Source organism: Rhinoderma darwinii, chromosome 1, assembly GCF_050947455.1.
Source record: "Rhinoderma darwinii isolate aRhiDar2 chromosome 1, aRhiDar2.hap1, whole genome shotgun sequence".
NCBI classification, from domain to species: domain Eukaryota; kingdom Metazoa; phylum Chordata; class Amphibia; order Anura; family Rhinodermatidae; genus Rhinoderma; species Rhinoderma darwinii.
The window spans coordinates 201,956,407-201,981,942 of NC_134687.1; the positions used below are offsets into that span (position 1 = coordinate 201,956,407).

The 25,536-nt window shown below is 39.7% G+C and overlaps 1 protein-coding gene across 1 annotated transcript in view; it reads left to right on the forward strand.

Moving 5' to 3' along the window:
* Positions 1 to 19,912, forward strand: part of SDAD1 (SDA1 domain containing 1) — a 72,227-nt gene extending 52,315 nt beyond the window's left edge. Inside the window, exons 14-22 of the mRNA XM_075849806.1 lie at positions 6,204 to 6,280; positions 7,343 to 7,440; positions 7,931 to 8,007; positions 8,716 to 8,845; positions 8,933 to 9,024; positions 15,032 to 15,222; positions 15,513 to 15,600; positions 18,394 to 18,555; positions 19,605 to 19,912. Coding sequence (XP_075705921.1) covers positions 6,204 to 6,280; positions 7,343 to 7,440; positions 7,931 to 8,007; positions 8,716 to 8,845; positions 8,933 to 9,024; positions 15,032 to 15,222; positions 15,513 to 15,600; positions 18,394 to 18,555; positions 19,605 to 19,655 — 966 coding nt within the window. The 3' untranslated portion in view covers positions 19,656 to 19,912. The remainder of the gene's footprint in view (positions 1 to 6,203; positions 6,281 to 7,342; positions 7,441 to 7,930; positions 8,008 to 8,715; positions 8,846 to 8,932; positions 9,025 to 15,031; positions 15,223 to 15,512; positions 15,601 to 18,393; positions 18,556 to 19,604) is intronic.
* Positions 19,913 to 25,536: the final 5,624 nt, after the last annotated feature.

A 25,536-nucleotide genomic window follows, 5' to 3' on the forward strand; every position in this document is an offset into this window, starting at 1 on the left:
TGTCATGCCAACATAAATAGGACCACAAGGGCAGGTGGCAAAATAAAGAACGGCCCCTGTTTTACAGGAAATATGATGGACTATCTTGTAAATATGATCTCTGGATGAATTACCGAAATCAGAGGTACGCAGAATATATCTGCAGGCCGCACGGTTGCCAAGGGGGGCCACGGCTGCCAAAGGGATGAATTCTCTCAATAGGGGTTAGAATATCCCTCAAATTTCTAGATCTACGCCAGGTAATAGAAGGCGATTTAGGCAAACAGCTAGACAGATCCTTGTCGGTCAGTAATACTGACCAATGCTTTCTAAGGATATCCCGTACCTCCATCCAATTAGAACTAAATGGAGTGATAAACCGTACAATATCATTCGATGTCTTGTTTCTTGGCTTACTCACCAGAAGATCGTTGCGTGACGTGTTTTTCGCTCTCCTATAATCTTGTCTGATGGTTTTGCGATTGTACCCTCGGTCGAGAAACCTTTTGTGTCGGATCAACAGCTTGTTTATTGAAATTTCACAAATTGGAGCAGATCCTTCACATGCGCAAAAACTGGCCAGTAGGAATGGCCTTTTTGACTTGGGGATAGTGAGAAGTACTGGCATTGAGGAGCGAGTTGGTGGAGGTCTTCTTCCTATAAACATCAGTAGAGCTGTATCCATGATTATCTTTGACAAGATATGTCCAAGAACTCAATATTGGTGGTACTATACTTCCAAGTCAGTTTAATATTTAAGTTCATTATGATTAAGTCACAGGAGAAAAGACCCTAAACATAAAGGGGAGCCCTGCCAAATAAAATATCATCGATATATCTTGACCTTTGGAGTACCGCATCGTGGCCAGGTGTATGATGGACCACTTCTCTCTCCCACAGCCCCAGGAATAAGTTGGCACACGAAGTTAGCGCACATAGCCCCCCCCTGGATCTGTAGGAAGAGATGATCCTTAAAAGTAAAAGAATTATGAGTCCATGCAAAATTCAGCAGTCAAAGTATAAAATCAATGAGTTCCGAATCAAGACCTGTCACTACCCAAAAAAATACCTCTATACGCGTGCTCCATGGTCATGACATATTGATGTACAGGGTGGGCCATTTATATGGATACACCTAAATAAAATGGGAATGGTTGGTGATATCCGTGTGTGAAGAGTGGGAGAACAGGGTTGCATTGACAATCCAACACAATGGGCAGCACTTTGAACACATTTTATAAGTGGTCAGAAACTTGTAAATAACTCATGAAAGAATAAAGTAACGTTAAAACCAAGCACACCATTGTTTTTCTTGTGAAATTCTCGATAAGTTTGATGTGTCACATGACCCTCTTCCCATTGAAAAAACTAAAGTTGGATACAAAATGGCCGACTTAAAAATGGCCGCCATGGTCAACACCCAGCTTGAAAAGTTTCCCCCCTCCCATATACTAATGTGCCACAAACAGGAAGTTAATATCACCAACCATTCCCATTTTATTTAGGTGTATCCATATAAATGGCCCACCCTGTATATAAGGACTTTACGTCACACGTAACCAAAATCATATCCTCCTCCAGTTGAAGGCCATTCAGCCGTCTCCACATATCTGTAGTATCTTTGATGAAAGATGGCACTGTTTCAACACATTTCTGTAAATCAAAATCAATAAAGCTACAAACTTCTTCACGTAACCCACCTATCCTTGAAACAATAGGACATCCAGGGAGGTTGCTGGTGTTCTTATGGACTTTGGGTAAAAGATAAAAAGTCGGTTTGATTGGATGTTCAACTGTTAGACCCTCAAAGATTAGCATTAATAATACGCGTACTAAATGCTCGCTGGAGTAAATAGTCGAATTCACGTTTAACCCCTTAGTGACAGCCTATTTTAGGCCCTAATGACCAAGCGATTTTATTTTTATTTTTTTCTAATTTTTCTATAGCCTCATTCAAAGAGCTATAACTGTTTTTCTTTTTCTGTCGAGATGGCTATATGAGTAAATTATTTTTTTTGTGTATTGGATTAGGTGTACTTTTTAATGGCACCATTTTGGGGTACATATAATTTTTTTGGTTTACGTTTATTCACTTTTTTCCAAGGGAATAGAAAAAAAACCTGAAATTCCGCCATTGTTCTATGCGTTTTAAATTCACACTGTTCACTGTGCGACGTAAATAACATGTTACCTTTTATTCTTTTCGTCGGTACGATTACCATGATACCACATGTGTATAGGTTTTTTTTATGTTTTACGAATTTTTGCACAATAAAAACACTGTTGAACTAAAATTAGTCGCTTTCCAAGAGCCATAATTTTTTTTATTTTTCAGTCAATGTAGTTTATATGAGGGCTTGTTTTTTGCCGGACGAGATGTAGTTTTGATTGGTTAACTTATTTGACTTATTGATTAACTTTTATTATGACTTTTGGGGGGCAATGGAAAAAATAGCAATTTCGCCATTGTTTTTGGCGTTGTTTTTATTACGGTGTTCACCTTGCGGTTTAAATTACATATATTAAGTTTATTTGAGTCATTACGGTCGCGGCAATACCATATATGTACTTTTTATTTTTTTACACTTTTTTTTTTTTACTGAATAAAACCACTTTTTATGGAATAAAATTGATTCATTTTTTTACTGTAATTTTTATTATTTTTTTTATTTCACATTACTTATGTTTTTAGTCCCACTAGGGGACTTTACTATGCGATCTTTAGATCGCTGCTATAATGCTTTGTCTGTCAGATTTACACTGACCGTATACCAATCTATTAATAGGCATATGCCCACTGCAGAACTGGGAGCTTTTATCAGGCCCCTGGCTGCCATGGCACCCCTTCGGAGGCCCGCGGTTGCATTTGCGGGTTGCCGATGGGTGAGAGAGGGAGCTCACTCTCTCTGTAAACAAGATAAATGGCGCGGTTGCCATTGACCGTGGCATTTAAGGGGTTAAATGGGCACGATCTAAGTAATTTTCGATCGTGGTCGTTCGAGCAGGAGCCCGGCTGTCATCAGACAGCCGAGCTCCAGCCTGCACAGCACACCCGTGCAGGGCTTCGACTGGGCCGCCGTGAAAAGGCGGCGGCCTAGCCCAAGGCCCATTAGTGACCGCCGTCAAAAGGCGTATTGGTGGTCACTAAGGGGTTAAACTGACTCGTAGTGTCTTAGTCTCTGATAGCATACAGACATGTTGAATTGGCGGGAGGCCCCCTTCTCATACATCTGTGTCGGCCAGATCACAACATCCCCCCCCCTTATCAGCGGGTTTGATAACCACATCCTTGAGGCTTTTAAGTTCTTTAATCTCCTGTCCCTGGGACCAGTTTAAATTGGAGGTACCTCTCTGATCAGAGATGGTGTTATAGACATAAAGGAGGAAAATGTTGCGAGCGGCGTCACAAATGCATAGGAAGTGTGGGATCAGTGTGTTCCTCCTGTTCATTCAAAAGAGAAACCAAATCAGACAATACTTGAATCTTAGATGGTGAGAAGGATGGATGCATGACGGCCGGTCAATTAAAATGTTTTTAAATAGTAATTTTCGAGAAAAAAGGGCCAGATCTTTAATAGACGTAAATAAATCTAAATTGCATGTAGGGGAAAAGTAAAGACCTCTCTGTAAAACCTCCAACTGGGAAACAGTAAAGGAGTGTTGAGAGAGGTTGATTTACCTTTAGAGCCTCCTGGTCCGCTTGTCCTTGTTGAAGGACCCTCTGGTCTTCCTTTTGGTAGATGGAGATCCCGCTTACAACCTTCAAACTCCATCTCCGGAGGCCTGCTATTTGCCTAAAAAAAAAAAAACATCCCTCTTCTAATGCCAAAGACGTTGTAGATACAGAGCGGGACAAGGAGCTGTTTCTTTCTCGTTTGTTCCGCCAATGAAACACTGCTTTAAAATCACTCCGATCTCTCTGGAGCTACTTGATTTTGAGATCTTGGATACTTTTCTCCCACTTGGTCAACTCCTCTTCCACAGCCTTATCAAAGATAATAAGCTCTTAACTAGTCAGCAATTGTTGGCCTTCATCTGCATGCATGAAAAACTACAATAGTATCCGAAAAAAGGGATAACATGCCCAAGTAGTAATCTAAATCTGACTTTAATAGTGGAATGTCAAAATACAATATATAGCAAATACAGTTAAAATGAGTGAACAAGGTGTAAGACACAGAAAAAAGGTGCATATACAGTATCCAGTATAAAATAAAGAAAAATGCCTGAACCAAAAGAAACCAGGACACTGGGTAATACTGGTTAGAACATATCCATATCCAAGTAAACTGCATATCATAAATGGAACAGAGCACTAATGCATACCAATCCGTGACATAGGATGTCTGGCTGGGTGTAACATATAACCCCTAAATTGCCATCACCACAAGAACACCATTCCCACAGTGAAGCATGGTGGTGGCAGCAGCATCATGTTGTGAGCATGCTTTTCATTGGCAAGGACTGAAAAACTGTTCGGGATTGAAGGAAAGATGAATAGCCGTAAATACAGGACAATTATTGCGGAAAACTTGTTTGTATGCCAGAGATTAGAGACTGGGATGGATGTTTACCTTCTAGCAGGACAATGAATCGTAAACAGACAGCCAATGCTACACTGGAGTGTGCACACGTTGCGTATTTTGCTAAGGAAAATACGCACCAAAATCGTGGCAAAACACAGGCAAATCGCAGGTAAAAACCGCACCAGATCGAGTGTTTTGCGGTGAGTTTTTTTTAATGTTTTGCGGGTTTTGGTGCGGTTTTCCTCCGAACTAGCCAGATACAATTCGCAAGCAGAAACGCAAGAGAAAATCACATGCTGCGGATTAAAAAATATGCACCGGTCAATTTACATGCCGAAAAATACTGCAGTGTGTACATGAGATTTCCTTGAAACTCATTGACTATGCTGGTATGTATTACCGCACGTAATACGTATTGTATGCATTGAGCCGAAGGGGAAACCTTTAAATGTCTTGGAATGACCTAGTCAAAGCCCTTACTTGTAGTTGGAGCAGATTTACCTGGGAGAATGGGCAAAAATCCTAGTTTCTAGCTAAGAGATATGCCCCTAGAGACTTCTACCTGTAATTGCAGCAAAAGCTTACTCCACAATGTATTGACATTCATAAATTCATAAATAAAGTTCTGTTTTTTGTCTTAATTTTTGTTTGTGTTACAGTAAAATAAATATTTGCACCTTCAAAGTAGTCAGCATGTTGTGTAAATCAAATGGTATAAACCCCCTAAAATCCATTTTAATTTAATCTCAATGCATCAAAACAGGAAAAACACCCAAGGGGTGAAATACATTCGCAAGCCAAAACTTATTGATGGCAACATGGAAACTTGCATTTAAAGGGGTTATCCAGGGACCAAAAACTTGCAAAAATGTCATCTTTTTATGTAACAAGAAGTCACTTACTAATGTACTTTAATTAAAAATTCGGTACTAAATGGTGCCGTTCAATCCCGGTGAGTTGTTCCCGGAATTCCTTTAGCTTTTCTAATATTGATGTCGTGCCGACACGTCCCCATATGACTGAGGGCTTGCTTCCTGTGCTGTTCATGTCAGCGGGTTATCTCGATGGCATGACCACAAGGGTCTGTCACACTGCCTTTTTGCTGGAGTCCCCGAGTAGAGCATCAGCTAGTGCTTTGCTTGGGAATCGAGCACTGCTCCCGACATTTGGTGAGTGACTTCAGGGGTTTCCTATAGCTGGAGTTCCCGAGCAGAGCATCAGCTGATGCTCTGCCTGGGGACTCCAGTATTGCTCCCAACATCACTGTCTATATATGGACAGTGACATCGGCAGTTGTACGGGTGTCCCCAGGCAGAGCATCAGCTGGTTTCTTTTACTGCAGCATGTTCGTTAATGCTGTGGATTCGCTGCTCTTGTGCTGCGGGTTTAACACATTGAATTCAACGGGGTGCTTAAACCGAAACACGGTGTGACGTTTCATCTCATGTGACGTTTCATCTCATGTGACGACTGCAGCGTCAACCCAGAAGGCCAGATTACGCGCAGAGGCGAGGGAGGAGGAAAGTGTGAGCGTTTTTATTTTTCCGGCGGTGCTTTACGCATTGGAAATTCTGCCGAAAAAACGGTCTGAATTCCCTGAACACGCGCTGTGTGTTCGTAACCTAATAGTTTAACTATTTGGGCGTTGTTTATCATAATGACATGCTGTGTTCTCATTTCTGAGCTTTGTTGTTATAGATTGCTCAATCTGTGCTGACGACCATTGTTAATAACTTCGTTACTGACAGAAATTCAGGAGAGGTGATGACTGTTGGGTAAGTGAGCTATTGTAATCTCGCAATTCGATGAATAGATGCATACTATTGTATGACAGCCTGTTGCCCATTGATATATTGAAACGGTGGGAAATTAGTTTCCTTGCAAATCTACTTTTGTATTCACAATGCTCTTAATGAATACTAATGGCAGGATTCCCAATAACCGTTAAGGAATTTCTATTTAAAGAAGTTGTCTAGTTTAGAAAGAAACATTTTTAGGGTAAGGCTACACGGAGCGGCATGGACGATGCAGCTAACAGCCGTGCCGGCACCATGTTCGGCGCGGTTGTCAAATTTCTTGTTAATGGCCACGCTTTTTGGCGAGTAAAACGGCCCTTTTACCTGCAAAATCATGCGGCCATTAATGAATACACCCTGTATGGCAGGTTAAGGGCCGATTTACCCACAACAACGCATGGCCATTAACAGGCTATTTGACAGCCACTGCAAACATGGTACCAGTACAGCTGCTGGCCGCATTGCCGCCGGATCATTGGCGATCCGTGTGGCCTTACCCTTGTATATCTCTTTTTAGAGAGTTCTGAGATAGGGGTGTCCCCTGCTCCTCATTATTTTCATTGTCTTATCGATTAAGGGTTCAGGGCTTGTACCAGAACAGACAATTATCGGCTATCCATAGAATAGGTGATTGTCTGATTACTAAGGGCCCCACTGCAGGACCCCGACCGATCATGTGAGAATGTAGTTCTCGTGCTCACTTACTCCTGACTGCACCTACCTCCCCTCGCTGTGAGGAGGAGCTTGAATGGAGCGTCGGCTTTCATGTTCACTACGGTCGAACAGTGAAGAGGAACAGAGCTTTTGGGACCTCCATTCTTGCGATCGATTGGGGTCTCAGTGATGATACAATTATCACTTATCCTGTGGATAGGTGATGACTGTCGATTCTGGTACAACCCCTTTAAACATTTCGACTGTCAGCTGACGTGCTTTTCTGTGGGTTACAGACAAATCTCTGTTCTAAGAACGCTTTTGTTGTATTTTGATGTGTACTTTCCTTTTGTAATCTCTTCATGTCCTACGTATTTGACTTTGTAGAATAAATGCCATAAAAGAGCTAACTGCTCGGTGTCCTTTGGCAATGAAAGAGGAACTCTTACAGGATCTATCACAGTATAAAACCCACAAGGATAAAAGTGAGTAATTTTTTAAAAAAATCTTAAGCAACTATTCAACTTTTTAAATATGAAGCTTGAAGATGAAATACATTAGGCTTTTTAAAATAATATTCCAAAATAACAGCATTTTGTAAGTAATTCCTGCCCTCTGTGACACCCCATCCCTAGAAGTGACATCTACTATAGTAAAATGCTGTGTTGCTTCAGCTGCTGTTCACACAAGTTTTTCCTTGGCCATTGATGATGATTATGATGATGATAATAATAGGACCATCACAAATCACCAGTACTGGGGACTCCAGAGTATGCACGACTCTATGGTAAATGTGGGAAAATGAGTCATGAAGAGTTTATTCTTTGAACATTTTACCTGGATACCTCTTTAAGGTTTTGCAGCCCCTAAGTGGACCTAATGGTTTTTTTTTGTTTTTTTTCGTGCATTTCTATTAAAGTAATCAGACCTGAATAAATTGTTAACCTGAAATGTTTTTTCTTGTCTCTCAATTAGATGTTTCTATGTCCGCCAGAGCACTGATACAGCTCTTCCGTAATTTAAACCCTCAAATGTTGCAAAAGAGATTTCGGGTGAGTTTTAATCTGCTTTATTTGTGTTTTTACATAGACCTTTCCATGGCGAGAGAGTTTATGGTCTGTTTTCTTAGGTGATTCCAGTTTACATTAACAATATAATTCAATCCTTTGATCTTGTCAGGTTGTGTAAAATTTTCAACTTTAACTATGGCTATATTTAGCATGGTACTTCTTAGTAACTAAATTATCAATAACCAATGTAACTAATTGTTTCCTTTATCTGCATCTTCATATGTTACATTATATGTTAGAATTGCTTATTTGTCGTCTACTGAGCATTTTTACTGCTTAGGCTTCGTTCACATCTGTGTTAGGGCTCCGTTTCGTCTGAGCTTTTCGTCGGAACGGAGCCCTGACAGACGCAAACGGAAACCATAGGTTTCCGTTTCCATCTCCGTTGATTTCAAAGGCTGACGGACCCGGTGCCAATGGTTCCCGTTTGTCTCCGTTGTGCAAGGGTTCCGTTGTTTTGACGGAATCCATACCGTAGTCGACTACGCTATTGCTGATCGAAACCTATGGTTTCCATTTGTGTCTGTCAGAGCTCCGCTCAGACGGAAAGTCGGAACGGAGCCTTAGCGCAGATGTGAACGAAGCCTTTCATGTATAAGTCTTGGTCGAGCTAGCTTGAATAATGTAAAATGCTGTTTTTGTGTAGTACGTGCGTCGTTAAAATTCTAAGCAACCAATTCCTCTACACAGGGAAAACCAACAGAAGCCTCTACAGAGGCAAAAATTCATGCATATGGAGAGTTGGTTGCAAAAGACTATATTCCTGGAGCTGAGGTTTTGGAAGTTGAAAATAATGCGACAGAAGAGGCAGGGGAAGATGGTAAGTGGAAAACACAAAATAACAAGTGACACAAATTTGAGAGTTTTGCCTACAAATGTATTAATGTAGGATATGTTCTGTTCTCAGATGGCTGGGAAAGTGCAAGTCTCAGTGATGATGACGAAGATGGGGAGTGGATTGATGTCCATCACTCTTCTGATGAGGAGCAAAAGGAAGTTGTAAGTATTAAAATATGGTTTAATACTTCCTCATTTTAAGGCTGGAACAAGGTAATTTAAATTGATAACTAACTGTTTAACCCTTTCCCGCCGCAGCCATTTTTCGGATTTTCACTTTCGTTTTTTACTCACCACCTTCCAAAAGCCATAACTTTTTTTTTTCCATTAATATTGCCATATGAGGGCTTATTTTTTGCGGGACGAGTTGTAGATTTTCACAGCACCATTTATTGTACCATATAATGTAGTGGGAAACTGGAAAAATATTATTTGCGGGGTGGAATAGAATAGAACAGTGATTGCTCAATGTTTTGGGGAGGGTTTTTTTTTTTTTTTTTTTTTTTACAGCGTTCACCAGGCAGTAAAAACGGCATGTTAACTTTATTCTGTGGGTCAATACGATTACGGTGATAGCAAATTTATATCGCTTTATTTTATGTTTTAATACTTTTACAAGGAAAAAACTGACTTTTAAAGATAAAATGTGAGTTTTGTCGCCATATTCTGAGCACCAGAAACTTTTATTTATTTTTCCGTCATTTAAGCGGTATGAGGGCTTATTTTTGTGGGGCGAGCTGTCGTTTTCTATTGGTACCGTTTTTCGTGTACATGAGATTTTTTTGATCAATTTTTATTACATTTTTTTTGTAGGAGATGAAGTAACCAAAAAATAGCAAATCTGGTGTGTTGAGATTTTTACGGCGTTCACCATGCGGACTAAATAATGATATATTGTAATAGTTCAGACCTTTATGGACGCGTCGATACCAGTTGTGTTAATTTTTCCTTGAACCAGTGATCCAACTTGGATCGCTTGCATGATATACTGCAATACCAATGTATTTCAGTACATCATGATACTGACACGCTCCTATGAAGCGTCCAAGCTGCCATGCCAACGGCACCCCATGATCGCGTCACGGTGGGAGTGTGTTGAAACGTTACAGGGGGTTGCCCCCCCCCCTTTTTCTAGTCATTTAAATGCCACGGTCGCTATTGACTGTGGTCTTTAATAGGGTTAAACGAGCGGGATCACGCTTGTTACACTGAAACGTGTGCTGCTGTAACACAGACTACGCATACGCAATGATGTAATCGCGCCGCCACAAGAAAAGCGCCGAATGATAAGGTTGGAAACTGATGGTTCCCTTGCCTCAACGGCGCTTTCAATTGTATCCGCTTCCTATGGACGCGGATACAATTGAAGTACATTACATTACACATTATATTTATACATACCTGACCTGGTGCGGTGCCCTCCTCTTCTGTCGTCCGTTCCCCACAGCTCTTCTATTCATACGTCAGGGTCCGGGTGTTGGCCGATAAAAGCGACCGTTATGGTCTGATTTTTCTCAGCCGTTTTGCATCTGTTCCGTTTCCACTCCGGGCCATGTTTCGGTTTTTAACGGCCGATTGTGACCCATTTTGCATCTGTTTTTTCGTTGTCCGGATGAATTTAATTTGTAAACATTTTTGGGTCCCAACCCACTAAAAACACCCACAGAGAGGTCAAATGATCGCCCAGTCACCATTTTCTCGTGCTTTCAGAGTATAGAGAGCTTTGTCTGATCCCTCTGCTTCTTTGCATTGGCTTCCGGCTTTTTCTCTGCTATTTTTTACTTGCTACCATGTCCTCACAACCATTGAACAGTGTACAGCAGTTTTGGCAGATTTTCTCTGGCAATTCGGACAGCAAAAGCAGATGTTGATAGAGTCTGTAGATAGTGCCACATGGCCCCCTTGTAGGAGTGGCGTCCTTCTGGCTGGGGATTCTACACCTAGAGGGAGCCCCTGATGTCTCTATCCATACATGGACAATGAAGTCAGGGGCTCCATCTTGAGAGCCAAATACCCAGCCAGTGTCAGCAACGCTCTGGTCGGGGATTCCGCTTCAAGAGGAGCCCCTGATGTCACTGTTCATATATGGATAGTGACGTCAGGGGCTTCTCCTGGAGTGGAATCCCTGGCCAGAGCGTCTTCAATGCTCTGACCGGGGATTCAGCTTCAGGAGGAGTCCCTGATATCACAGTGACGTCAGGGACACCCCCTGAAGCGGAATCTCTGGCCAGAGGGATTCCGCATCTACAGGGGGGGGGGTGTTATCTACAACAGGCTCTGTGGCACTTCCTACAGGGGGCTCTGTGGCACTAGTTATGGCAAAAAATCTCACATGCACTTCAGGCGGTCAGGTCACAAACGTCAATTTTTAGGAAAAAAAAAACGATCCTTCGGCAGCCCCCTCCTGCTGGACACTCTAGGCACTGCACCCCCAGTGCCTAGTGGAAAATACGGCCCTGCATGGGAGGCAAAGGAGAACAGCCATGGTTGATGCCATTCAGTTTACCTGTGACCACCACTAGAGGGAGCACACTGTTCTACATTGAATTCTATAATAACACAGTATACAATAAACTCCTAAGCTTGCCTTGGCATCTGCAGGTAGCCATTATGGTTTTCTTTTAAATCTGTCTATGCAGGGGTTTTGGAGCTCTGTTTAACCCCTTACTGCTACAGCCAGTCTTATTTATTTCATTTTTGTTCTTTCATCCCCGCCTTTATAAGAGCCATTACATGGGCAGGCCACGGAACTACTATAGACCCGGTTCTATTGCAGCCTACTAGACAACCATCTCCATAAGGCGCAAAGCTTCCCCTCTTCCTTTGATGCCCATACATCACAGGCCTTACTATGCTATGCCCCTACTCCCTAGTCTGAACGTCCCATCTCCATGCAGCTTGGGATCACTAATTGAGGCCCCCAGGCTTCATTATGGCCTACTAGGCTGTATTCTGCTGAGCTAGTGGCCACAATTTTATTTCTTTTTTTTCTGATTTCCCTGCACCCCTCCTAATCCACACAGTGTGGACCCCCTACCTATCGTGGTCCTTCCTCTTGTTTATTCCATTGATGATATATGCCTTTCTTCACATCCATGGCACCACAGTTCCTCTCCTGCTGCCCAAGAGCACGGTTAGATAGTTAAATAGGTTGAAAAAAAGACAGGTCCATCAAGTTCAACCTTTCACAGTCAATTACCGTACTCCTTTTTCATTACTGTATTAGTTAAAACCCCTCCATGCCATTTGTCAATAAATAAACATTTAGTCCTTTTTTTTTTCTTTTTTTTTTTAATGCTCACCTATCTTTCATTACTACTTCTTTGGGTAGGGCATTCCTTAGTTTGAATACTCTAACTGTAAAGAACCCTTCCCTTTATTGATGTTTGAAACGTCTTTCTTCCACAAACAAAGAATGTCCCCTGGTCCGTTGTAAAGTCCTTCTGAAAAAGCTGATTATGTACTAGTTGTTTGTATTAATTGCACTTATACTTCTATATGTTAATAAAAGATCACCTAATTGGTGTTTTTTGGTTTTTTCAAGCTGAACAAATCCTATTTTTTTTAGCTTTTCATTGTAAGAAATGCCTCCCATCCCTTTTTTAGTAATTCAGTTGCCCTTTTCACAATTTGGAGCCCAAACTGAACTCCCTATTCAAGTTGTGGCCTCACAAGGGATTTATTATATTTGAATCCGTCTTTTATCTCTTTATACGCCATAAAATCCTATTTGCTTTTGAAGCTGCTGCTTGACATTGAGTACTACTGCTTAGCTTATTTATAATCACGTTTTTAGACTACATAATCACAGACTATACTTTTGGCCTGCCAAAGCCACTATATTTGTTTGGTTCTGTGAGCATATTAGCTTCTTTATAACCAGAATACCCAGGTCCTTATTTTGCTCAGTTATCCCCGTTATTACATTTAATGTGTATGCATTGATACTATTATTGCGGCCTAAGTGCATTACTTTACACTTATCAACATTAAAATTCATCCGACATGCTTTTACCCATGCTCCCAGCTAATCTAGGTTTTTCTGTAATATTTCATAATCAAACTGAGTTATAAGTGTCCTACTAAGTAGTGTATTGTCACAAAAACTGACACCTTGCTATCAATCCCATCCACAAGGTCATTAATAAAGAGATTAAAAAGAATTGGGCCTAATACAGATCCTTGTGGTACCCCACTCCTAACTTCTGCCCAATTTGAGTAAGTACCATTTATAACAACTTTGTTTTCGGTCCCTTAACCACTTCTTTACTTACGTACATACATGTTCCTCAAGATTTGCACTCACCTGAAGAAACTGAGCCTGTTGGTTAGGCATGTAGGCCTGTTTTTCATGAATCCATGCTGGTTTTCATTTTTTTTTTTTTTTAATTTGTATTTTTTTTTTTTCAAAGCATAACATGAACAAACTATTTTTTTTTTTTAACAAATACAATTTATTTTGTAAAAGTAGTAAAATATATAAAAAAATATATATAAATTTGGTATCGCCGTAATTGTATTGAGTCACAGAATAAATGTAAGTTTTTCATTTTTACTACACAGTGAAAGCCGTAAAAACGAAACCCAATAAACAATGGGGAATCCGTTTTTTCCAGTTTCAGAACACACATTTTTTTTCTGTTTACCACTACATTATATGGAAACTCCAACGCCTCCCACAAAAAATAAGCCCTCTCACCACTCTATTGATGGAAAAATAAAAAAGTTATGCCTCTTTGAAGGCTGGGAGTGAAAAGCAAAAATGGATCAGTCCTGAAAGGGTTAATTTCTAATGGAAGAACATTTGACTACATGTGGTGTATTGCCGTAATCTGGAGAAATTGCTTTTTATCCTTTATAAAAATGAGAAAATTCAACATTTTAGTGGAAGAAATGTTGATATTCCTTTTCACGGCCTAATTCTAATTTCCAAAATGGGGAAAGTTTTGGGGGGGTTACACTGTCTGGGTCCCTCCAGGGCAACTTCACACACAAAAAAGATTCCAACAAAATCTGCGCTCAAATTCAAATGGCGCTCCTTCCCTTCTGAGCCATGCCGTGGGTCCAAACAGCTTTATTACCTCATATGGGGTATTGCTGTAATCGGGAGAAATTGCTTTATAAATTTTAGTGGTTTTTTTTGTTCTTTACTGCTTCTAAAAAATAAAAATGTCTACGTTTTTTCAGAAGTAGATTTTCATGTTCACAGTCTAATTCCATTAAATTTAGCAAAAAACCTGTGGGGTCAAGATGCGAACTACACCCCTCAAAGAACTTATCTAGGGGTATAGTTTCCAAAATGGGGTCACTTTTGGGGGGTTTCCACTCTTTTGGAACCACCAGACCTCTTCAAACCTGACAGTGCCTAAAATATATTCTAAAAATAGGAGGCCCCAGTATCCTCTAGGTGCTCCTTTACTACTGAGGCCTGTGCTTCAGTCCATTACCACAATAGGGCCACATGTGGGATACTTCTAAAAACGACAGAATCTGGGCAATAAATATTGAGTTGCGTTTCTCTGGTAAAACCTTCTGTGTTACAGAAAGAAAATGTATTACAAATGAATTTCGGCAAAAAAAAAAGACATTTGTAAATTTCACCACTGCTTTAATCCCTGTGAAACGCTTAAAGGATTAAGAAACTTTCTGAATGCTGTTTTGAATACTTTGAGAGCCTTAGATATTATTTTGAAAACTGCACCCCTCAAAATCACTTCAGAACTTAACTGGTCCCTAAAAAATAGCCTTTTGAAATTTTCTTGAAAATTTGAGAAATTGCTGCTAAAGTTTGAAGCTGTGTAATGTCCTAGAAAAATAAAAGGATGTTTAAAAAACGATGCGAACATAAAGTAGACATATGGAAAATGTTAACTAGTAACGATTATGTGTGGTACAACTACCTGTTTTACAAGCAGATACATTTAAATTTAGAAAAATGCTAATTTTTGCAAGTTTTCTCAATGTTGGTGTTTTTCACAAATGCCGAATTTATCGACCAAATTTTTCCACTAACATAAAGTACAATATGTCATGAGAAAACATTCTCACAATCGCTTGGATAGGTAAAAGCATTCCAGAGTTATTACCACATAAATTAACACTTCGTCTTCGAGGCCAAAACAGGTTCAGTCCTGTAGGGGTTAAATTAAGTGTTTTATGATTTTTATAGGCTGAAAAGCTTCGAGCAATGCCAGAAGATGAGCGAAATGCAAAGGCTGCAGCTGTCAGCATTAGCAGGCTCCTCACGCAAGAAGAATTCAAGAAAATCCGTGTTGCGCAGTTGGCGAAAGAAATTAAGTCTGCACCTGGAAAAGCAGAGAAGAGGAAGAATATTGAAATAGATAGTGATGAGGAAAATAGGTTTGTATTGTCTTTTGTCATATCCTGACTAATAATGTACTGATTTTGTATTCTGTTCTAGCCTAAAAAAATAGCTTAAACAGTATTAAAAAATTTCTTGTAGCGTATCCCTTTTATATGCTGTAAATACTTGATTGGTAGAAGGCCGACCTCTGGGTGTGTCTGGTTGGCTTATATCCAATTCATGTCCTAAGGTATCTTCTGGAGAGAAACCAACAGGGTGTTCATATAAATGTAGGGCAGATTTTTGTATTGCACTTATTGACTATATATGCATCTCTTATTTCTAGCAACGGGGAACTGCTGTCACTCCGAGATATTGAACATCTACACAAAAAGCCCAAGTCTGATAAAGAAACAAGGCTTGCAACCGTAATGGTGAGTTTTATTATTATGTTGCCGTATTATAACGTGTATGAACAAGAGAAACAAAGAGTCAATGGATATCAAAAGTTGAAAAATAGATATTCTTTATTACAAATCAAAAAAACATGAGAATCTAAAACGGGTCTTTATAACTGGATCACAATATGACACAGTATGTTACAAATATGGGTGGACAAAATAGTCTACAAAGACAGCTAACATTAATCCAAAATTTAGCAAGGTATGCCCAAAATGGAGAGTATGTGTCAGATAGAACAGGCAGTGAAGTTAGAGTCTACACTGAATGAGCATAGACAGTGTAAAGAAAGTTAAATGACCTAACACAACCTCCATATTCTGCTTACCCATATTTCCGTAGTGTAGTGAGTGGTATGACCCAGTGGATAAGGTAGCGCCCCGACGCGCGTTTCGCGTGTAGCTTTCTCAAGGGGTATTATAACGTGTGTATTACAGCACTTGTTACATTGCATAAGTAAGGCTCTGTTCACACCATGTTCGCTAACTACATTTGAAAAAAAAATAAAAAATTTATATATATATTATTTCCTTGGAGTGCTGCCTCTTCATTTTTTTGGGAATATATATATATATATATATATATATATATATATATATATATATATATTCCCAAAAAATGAAGAGGCAGCACTCCCAAGGAAATTATATATATATATATATATATATATATTTATTTATTTTCAAATGTAGTTAGCGAACATGGTGTGTGTATGTATGTATGTGTGTGTATATGTGTGTATATATATATATATATATATATATATATATATATATATATATTAATTTTTTTGGAATATATATATATACACACCATGTTCGCTAACTACATTTGAAAAAATAAATGTGTGTATATATAATTTCCTTGGAGTGCTGCCTCTTATATATATATATATATATATATATATATATATATATATATATATATATATATATATATATATATATATATATATATATATATATATATATATATATATATATATTCCAAAAAAATGAAGAGGCAGCACTCCAAGGAAATTATATATATATATATATATATATATATATATATATATATATATATATATATATATATATATATACATTTTTTTATTTTTTTTTTCAAATGTAGTTGGCGAACATGGTGTGTGTGTGTGTGTGTATGTATATGTATATTTGACAAAGATCCCATAGAGGCGGATCGAAACGTTGCCTGCCTGGGGTGAATAAACACACCACTTTTTTTCACCAATTTCCTTGGAGTGCTGCCTCTTCATTTTTTTGGATTTCATTAACAAGGGTTCCTAGCCTCAACCTAGGAGGCCTGCACTCACTGCTGTTGCTGTGCTGCTTTACTCTTTTTCTTATTATATATATATATATATATATATATATATATATATATATATATATATATATATATATAACTAATTTACACCTGAACTGAACCTTTCTCAAGCTCTGTGTGAACCGAACGTTGCTCATTCTGTTTACTTTGTGGGGAATAAACCAACATCTCTCCATCATTGAAGTCCTGGTGCTGTTACTTGTCCTCTACTATTGCCTTTTGTTCTATACCAAGGAGAGAGATGGATATATTAAGAAGACTGTCTGGTTTAGTGGAAGAAATGGACTTTATTCACCTTTGAAATATTTCACCTCACTCAATTGAGCCTTTTTCAAGCTTGAAAAAGGCTCTATTGAGTGAGCTGAAACGCTGCAAAGTGAATAAAGTCCATTTCTTCCACTAAACCTGCTGGAGTGCTGCAATTCCACTTAACTTTTGCTTTAAAAAAGAAGCGTTCATTCACTTGGCATTTTGTTACATGATAAAAAAATCAACAGAGAAGAAATCATTTCATGTGACCACCCTTTTGCCTTTAAAACCATATCAATTCTTCTATAAACACTTGCACACAGTTTTTGGAGAACTAACCACAGATCTTCTGCGGATGTAGGCTTCTTCAAATCCTTCTGCTTCTTCATGTCATCCCAGACAGACTCTGTGTTGATATCAGCGCTCTGTGGGGGCCGTATCATCACTTCAATTTTTCCACAACTGCCTGAAACAGTGCATGTGTACATATACACTGAAGACCTTTGTATACTATTACGGTTTTTGTTTTTTTCTGTTTTGTCTCTGGCTGTCTTGTACAGGAGCCGTTGTAGAATGTTAAAAAATTGCCTTGTAATTATGTTGCTAATTTCCCATGCACACGGCCGTGCCCGTAATCACGGCTCGCGATTGTGGGCTCGGCCGGCTGCTGATGGTCACCCACATTTTTGGGCCGTGCTCCCATACAAAGTATGGGAGCACAGCCCGTAAAACACGAAAAAATGGACATGCTCCATAATTCCCGACACAGTTCTATGGCGCGGACACCCATCCGTAGCGATACGTTAAGGCGAATAGAACAGAATGGGGCCATAATTATGGTTCGTAATGACGGCCGAATTTACGGTCGTGTGCATGGGGCCAAAGAAGACCCTTTCTTAGACACACACAGCAAAAAGAAGTAGCACAGTGTAACACAATATTTTACCAACTGAGAAAAATGTTGATAACCAATCTTGTCTAAACACAAGATTACATAATTTTGGTTGTTTTTTTTTCTTTATTGCTTTGTATTATACCCATGACATTTGACTTTGCATGTTCTTTAGCTCTGCACTAAAGTGCCCCTCACAGATGACTTGATCAGCCTTTTTATTAAACATTTTTACATAATAATGACCTTGTATGTTTGACTGACTGATTCTCACTCCACAATGCATTTCATTTAATAGGCTGGTAAAACAGACCGAAAAGAATTTGTGAGGAAAAAAACGAAAATGAATCCTCATGCCAGCACCACCAACAAGGAAAAGAAAAAGAATAAAAGCTTTATGATGATGAGATATAGCCAGAACGTCCGATCCAAAAACAAGCGTTCGTTCAGAGATAAGCAGGTAATGGCGATAACTTTCATGCAGCCCATACCCCTCAGCGTGCAGCTGACGGCTATCTCTCGTGGCACCCCCCAAACATACGTTCTTCATTTGGATTTGAGCATGTGTGTTAATTTCAATAGCAAAAGGGGAATAAGCCAATGCCAGACACCACATCTCCTGGGGGAACAAAGGATTATTGCAGACACAGGGGGAACAGTCAAGCTACCCCTATACGCTATTGATTTTCGGTCACTGCCATAGACTTTTATCTAATGTGTGTGGCCAACTTAAAGAGGCACCAGTTTATTAATTCCCTATCTCCTAATTTATCTAATAGGTGCTTTGCTGCTGAGAACTACAGTGTGGTATTAGTTTATTATTTGCAAAGTTATGAGCATTTTTCTAAATATGCTGATGTGGCTCTAATAGCCAAATAGGAGGTGACTCTTTCTTTTCACTCTGGGCAGTGTGATGTTTTCTGTATAACGCTGTCCAATCAGCATACAGCTTCTCCCCATTCCCTGCCCAGCGACACAGCGTTATCATATAGTATATAGCTTCCATTCCCGACTGTGTATTCAAGTGGCGATATCTCCAGTTATGTCACAGTTAGAACTGCGATCCTGGTGTCATATGAAAGATTAGAATCTTCTCGTTCATATTCCGCCACTGTTCTAGGTGGTCCACAGCCTGAGATATGGCTGTTTGAAGTGATCCACCTTCCCTGCAGCCTCAGTCTCACATACTGTGTGAAGAAGCTTCATTCTGATAGAACAGTGTCAGAGGCTGTGAGGAAGCTCCACCTCAGGAGAATCGCTGCTGTTACCTCCCACTTGTCTAATAAAGGCTCATTTACATATTTAGGAAAAAGCTCATAACTTTTAAAATAATGTTTTGGGACACAATTCTCACCAGCATTATCAGTGTGACAGCGCCTATTAGATTAGCTGGGAGATAGGGCATTACTAAACTAGTGACAGATCCTCTTTACGTTTCTAACTTGCCAAAAGTTATATTGTCTTGCCTCATTCGTTTTTCTTAACATCTGTTTTGTTTTCTTCCCTCAGATTGCTCTGCGAGATTCACTTCTGAAGAAACGGAAACGGCTTATGAAATGAAAGGATTTTCTCTTGTCTCAATGTAATTTAGTCATTCTTGTGCACACAGTTTTGTTACTCGTGGACTACACTGGCCCAAGACTTCTGTATATGTATATTGTTAAAATCTGTTGGAGAACACTGAAAAACCTCCAAAAAAATATGACTAATGGCTTTTGGAAGAGATCTGCTTGTGGACTTTGCTAAGAAAAATAAATGGATTGAATAATTCCGTTATGGAGTGAATATTTCTCCAAAATACAAGTTTTGCAATCATTCTTTGTGGGGCCTCATTTGTTTTCCCAAAGCCGCTGCAGACACTTTTTTGCTTATGTAGCTCTAGGAGCTAGATAGATGGTGTCGTCTGCTTACCCTATGATTATTTTCAGCCTAAACTGGACTTTATTTGACCCTTTTACATGTATTCCTCACTGTCACAGGTAATAGAATATTGATGGTTCAGGGTATGCAGTTACTATATGATCTGCAGTTACTATATGATCTGCAGTTATGGTGTCTGCACTAGAGCTGAAATCTGATGCAGGTGAAACACCCCCTTCTCTCTCGGCTGTAGACTGGGCTTCTGGTATGTGATATCCTAATGAGACCACACCGGTAAGAAGTCGAGGTAGCCATACACATAAGACCGAAGTTTTTTTTCAAATAACTCTTTAAATATTAGGGAATATGCTACTACCGTTTTATTGGTAAGATGTGGGTGCGTGAAGAATCTGGACAAAAATATAGCGAGCTATGGGAAATTTACTGGATTAGACTTTTGAACACGACACCTGAATTTTTATGTGTTAAATAAAGGCCGCCTCCTCCCCTTCAGCATTGCCTCCATCTCCAAAATTGATGTGTTTACTAATCCTTTTTCTCACTTACTGTGAATAGCATCAAACCATAGCCTAGGACCTGATCATCCAGTTAGTACAGAATCCGAAAAAAAATAACTAGTTTCAAACCACTGTTCGATATTACATAGTACTCTGGTACACAGGAGGAGATTGGTGGCAAACTTCACAACACCAATTCACCATGGAGGCACTGGTTAGAAGTAACTAAATAAATCGTGAACACCATAACGTGAAAGTCAACTCTAAAGACTTCCCTACCAGCAAGCGGTGCCAGATAACAACATCTACACAGTTCCCGAAAAAAATGCAGACCTCTTTATTCCCCAGACATTCCTAAAGTTATTGGTCTTTATTTCAAAATAAACATGCTACCATCTCAGAGAAACAATTTTACCTCCAGAGAGTTACAATAGCACCAGCGTCGCATCTTTCTTTATTGCCCTTACCAAATCCAGGTTAAGGGATCTACACGTGCAAATTCGGTATCCAAGGGCCCAATAACAGTATCAAGCAAATTACTACTGACCAGACACCTCCATTGTAACTTAGATGAAAATAGTAAAAATTACAGATACATGATAGCAGTCTTCTCATATTACCAATATGGCCATCATGAGATAAGCTGCTGCTGCCTTCAAGGTGACAGAATACCATGTAACATATATGAAAAAATCTAGATAAAATCTCCATGATTGTTCACCACCATAAAAAAAAAAAAAAACATGACCTGTAATGACAGCCCTAGTATTGGGCTGAAATAGGGTCAGCAAGGGACAGTGTGAATGCTCCTTGTCACAAACGAATTTGACTTGGGGCTTCTCCAGGAAGCAAAGTCTAGGGGAACCCTCGTTCCTCACCTTTTAACCCCTGTACAGGGATGTGGACTTTGCTGTGGGGGAACCCCCAGGTCGCTACCCCCAGAGTAGTCTCCCTTGATGGCTGCCGTTGGCATAGGCAGCGTGGTAGATGAAGCAATGGGTCTGGGCAGGCGCCAGTGATTCCGAACAATGAACGTAGCAATAGATCGTGGCAGGCACGGATGGTCAATAACTGGCAAAGGTCAGTACACAGGAAATCAGAAGACAAGACTGCAAGGAACGCTAGGAACCTAATTGCCTTGGCAATGGGTACCAGAGCATGCAGCGTTTAAATACAGGTTCAGGTGACAATTAGAGAATTTGTGCGCGCTGGCCCTTTTAAGAATACAAGGGCCGGCGCAGCCACACTAGGACAAGTGGAGCGCTCCGGCAGATGCCGAAGAAGGAAGCGAATGGCAACTAGGACCAAGATGCCGGGGAAAGGTAAGTACGAAGCCCCCAGCCGACATCGTAATAGTACCCTCCCTTACGCCCCCACGTTTTAGACTTGAGAGGATACTTACGATAAAAGTCCCTGAGGAAAGATGGAGCATGAGGGTTTTCAAGATCTCTCCTCCCTTCCAATCTATCAAGAACATGAGTTTACCTCTAACCCTTTTAGCATCCAGAATCTCATTAACCTTGTACTCTGTGTCTGGAGTAGAGGAAGGAGGCATTTAGAGTAGCCATTCCAAATCAATGGCTTGAGAATTGATATAGAAAAAGGAATTGGGAATTTTTAATGAGCAAGGTAGACAAAGTTTGAGACCGTATTGATTGGTCTCAAGATGACACAGGGGCCCAGAAAGAGGGGTGCAAGTTTAAAGCGTGGAGTTTTTAAATTAAATTGGTTAGAAGACAGCCGGGCTTTGTCACCAGGACCAAATTGACTGTGTTTTTCATGTAGCGACTTACAGCTTTAACAATAGCCTCCTGCCCAATGCGTAGGAAGTGAGCATAAAACAGATTAGCTTCTGAGACTTCAGATAATGTTGGGACTGGTAGAGGAACATTTCAGATGTTGCCCGTAGACTAGTAAGAAAGAAAAGGATTGTGTAGATTCCCTCAGTATGATTTATTATAGGCTAATTCTGCCCATGGAAGGAAATTGGTCCAAGCATCTTGCAGGGGAGAAAATATATTTGAGAGTTTTCCAAAACCTGGTAGATCCGCTCCACTTGTCCATTGGATTGAGGATGATAAGCAGAAGAAGACTCAAACTTCACTACTAAGCTGCAAAGTGCTCACCAAAATTTAGAAGTGAACTGCACTTCTGTCAGATACAATATGTTTAGGTAGTCTGTGTAAGCGGAAAATGTTTTTGATAAAGAGCAGCCAGATATTTTGCTGAAGGTAGACCTGTAGGGTGAATGAAGTGAGCCATCTTCGAGAAACACTCAACACCAACTCAAATCACAGAACAATCTGAAGAAGAGGGTAAGTCCGTAATAAAGGCCATAGCTATATGTGTCAAAAGGGGAATCTGGTACTGGTAAGTAAGGGATGAAGTAACCCAGTGGGTCGTTGGTAGACTTAATTTTGAGTGCAGACTGTGCATGCAGCGCAAAAGTCTTTAAAGTCCCGGGACATAGAGGGCCACCAGTAATGATGAGATATAAGATCAAGTGTTTTCCTGAGTCCTAGATGTCCAGAGAACTCGGAAACATGACCCCCAATGAAGAATTTGCTTTCGTAGGCTAAAGTCCCGTGCACACAACCGTAGATTTCATCATTTCTACAGCCGACAGACACCTCCCTATATATATATATATATATCTATATCTATCTATCCGGGCTGTAGAAATCCGTAAAAAATAGGACATGTCCTATTTTTTTTTATTTTACGAATGCGGGTGACTGCGGCCGGCCGGCCGTTCCTGTAATCATGGACCGTGATTACGGACACGGTCGTGCGAAGTGTAACAGAAGTCTTTCTGGAGGGAATGTTAATAACTTCTGCAGGTGCCACTAACAAAATACGACTAGGATCAATAATAAATTGAGGTTTAGGATCATTGTTTATTTTAAAAATATAACCTACATTAAATAAAATACAAAACGAAAGCATGTTTCATTAGTACCCTCCCAAATTAGCCAAACCATGATAGAAAGAAAGAAAGAAAGAGGAAAAAAAACACCAACCCTCCTCCCCTTTCCTCTCTTTCCTCTTACATAATAGTAAAGCCCTATCCACTTATGCATAAATCCGTAAGTACTCCAGTATTTGAACCACTCCTCAATGTATTCACTCAATCTTATATCTTGTTTCCTGTTCTTATTTATCCATTTCTCATATCTTAAGAAATTCCATATTCATTCCTTTTATCTTAGGTCCTTTTGTTTGATAGCCAACCCCTTACTATGATTAGTCGGGCAGCAAATACCAATTTGTAAACCACTTATTTTTTCGTATTACTCGTATTTACCATATCTCCCAAATTGTGAATTTGTATCTGTCTACTATCTGTACATCAAACAACTTTTTGTATTCTCTCAAAAACCTTATCCCAATATCTCCTGACTGTATCACAGTCCCACCATTTGTGTTCTAATTCGCCTTCTCCCCTTAAACAACTATTACAGGCTGTGGTTTCGCTACAGCCAATCTTTTATAACAACCGTGCTGAATAATACCAACGGTTATTTATCAAAAATTGTCACCTTGTGCCCATTAGCCAAATATCTCAAAGCACAAATTTGTGTATTTTCTCTTTTTAAAACTGCATACGTTTTGAATACACCTCCATCACAAAATTGTGCTATTTTTGTTAACACCTTGGCAACCCAATAAGCTGGATCTGGCACTTTTACAACCTCTGGAAGAGAAACATAAAAAAATATCGGTGTAATATCCAAGGGTCCTTCCACTCCAACTATCTTTTTAGTATTCCAAATCCTCCCCAATAATCCCATCAGTGAATTTTTAGGAGCCATTTTACTAAAACATCAAAAACACTTTGTGCCACTCCATCCTGTTCTTTAACTTGCGCGTTCAAAAAAATCTATATTTTTCCATTTTATTAGGGAAGACAAATGTGCAGCCAGAAAATAATGAAACAAATAAGGTATATCCAATCCCCCTCCCCCTTTTCTTCTGAGTGTCATGATTTTCAACTTAATATGAACCCTCTTCCATATCCACTCACTGATCAATCTATTTTTTAACAGCACACAAGAAAATGGCGACAGCACACTGCAAGCTAATGCCACCTTAAGCCACTAAATATAAAGAAATCTGCATTACTGCTAAATCTACTTACAATGGGGAGGTTCTTAGCGCACATTGTGATCCAATAGTGTGAGCTCACCTGCCATGACAAGGCAACCTCTATGAGGTGGGAACTTACGCTGCACATACCCCCAGCATTGGGACTAAACCTACATATTCCCGGGGATGGTAGGAACCAGAATTAAACTGCTTAAAATCAACCAGGGCATAGAGGTCGCCTTGTCATGGCAGGTGGGCTCACACAATTTGCTCAAAATGCACGCTAAGAACCTCCCTATTGTAAGTAGATTTAGCAGTAATGCATATTTATTTTTATATTTAGTGGCCTAGTTGGCATTAGTGTTCACAGTGTGCTGTCGCCATTTTCTTGTGTGCTGCATAAATTTGCAGTCACAGGCATTCTTGCACCTGTATACACGTTTTGTTTCATTTTGTTGGACTGTGCTGTTCAAGCTATTGTGTTTATCTATTTTTTAAAATATTTTATCCCCAAGCCACACTGGGGAATTGTTGAGAATATACATTATTTGCGGGAGCAATACCATCTTTAGTAATCCTATTCTGTCTGCCTTTGAAAGTGTATGTCTGGTCCATGTACCAATTTTGCTTTTAATACTTTCCATCATAGGAGCAACGCTCCTCTGATGGTATAAGTAACTGAAATAAATAAATAAATAATAACGGTCAAATTCGTGTATAACCTGGGGTCAGCTGAAAAATAAACCCCCAAATATCTACAAGAACCTCCTGGTGTTACCTTTTGCACTTCTGTGTCCTATCTTTCCACGGACAGGACCTGGCTGGCGCACACTGTCATGTGCATGAGGCATGACTCCAAACTTATTTTTGAGCCTACAAATTTCTCTAAATAATATTCGGCAAATGTATGCCTTAGCCGCATCCCAAACTATCCTTACGTCTAACACCACCTCCTCCCTGATATTGTAACGAGCCTC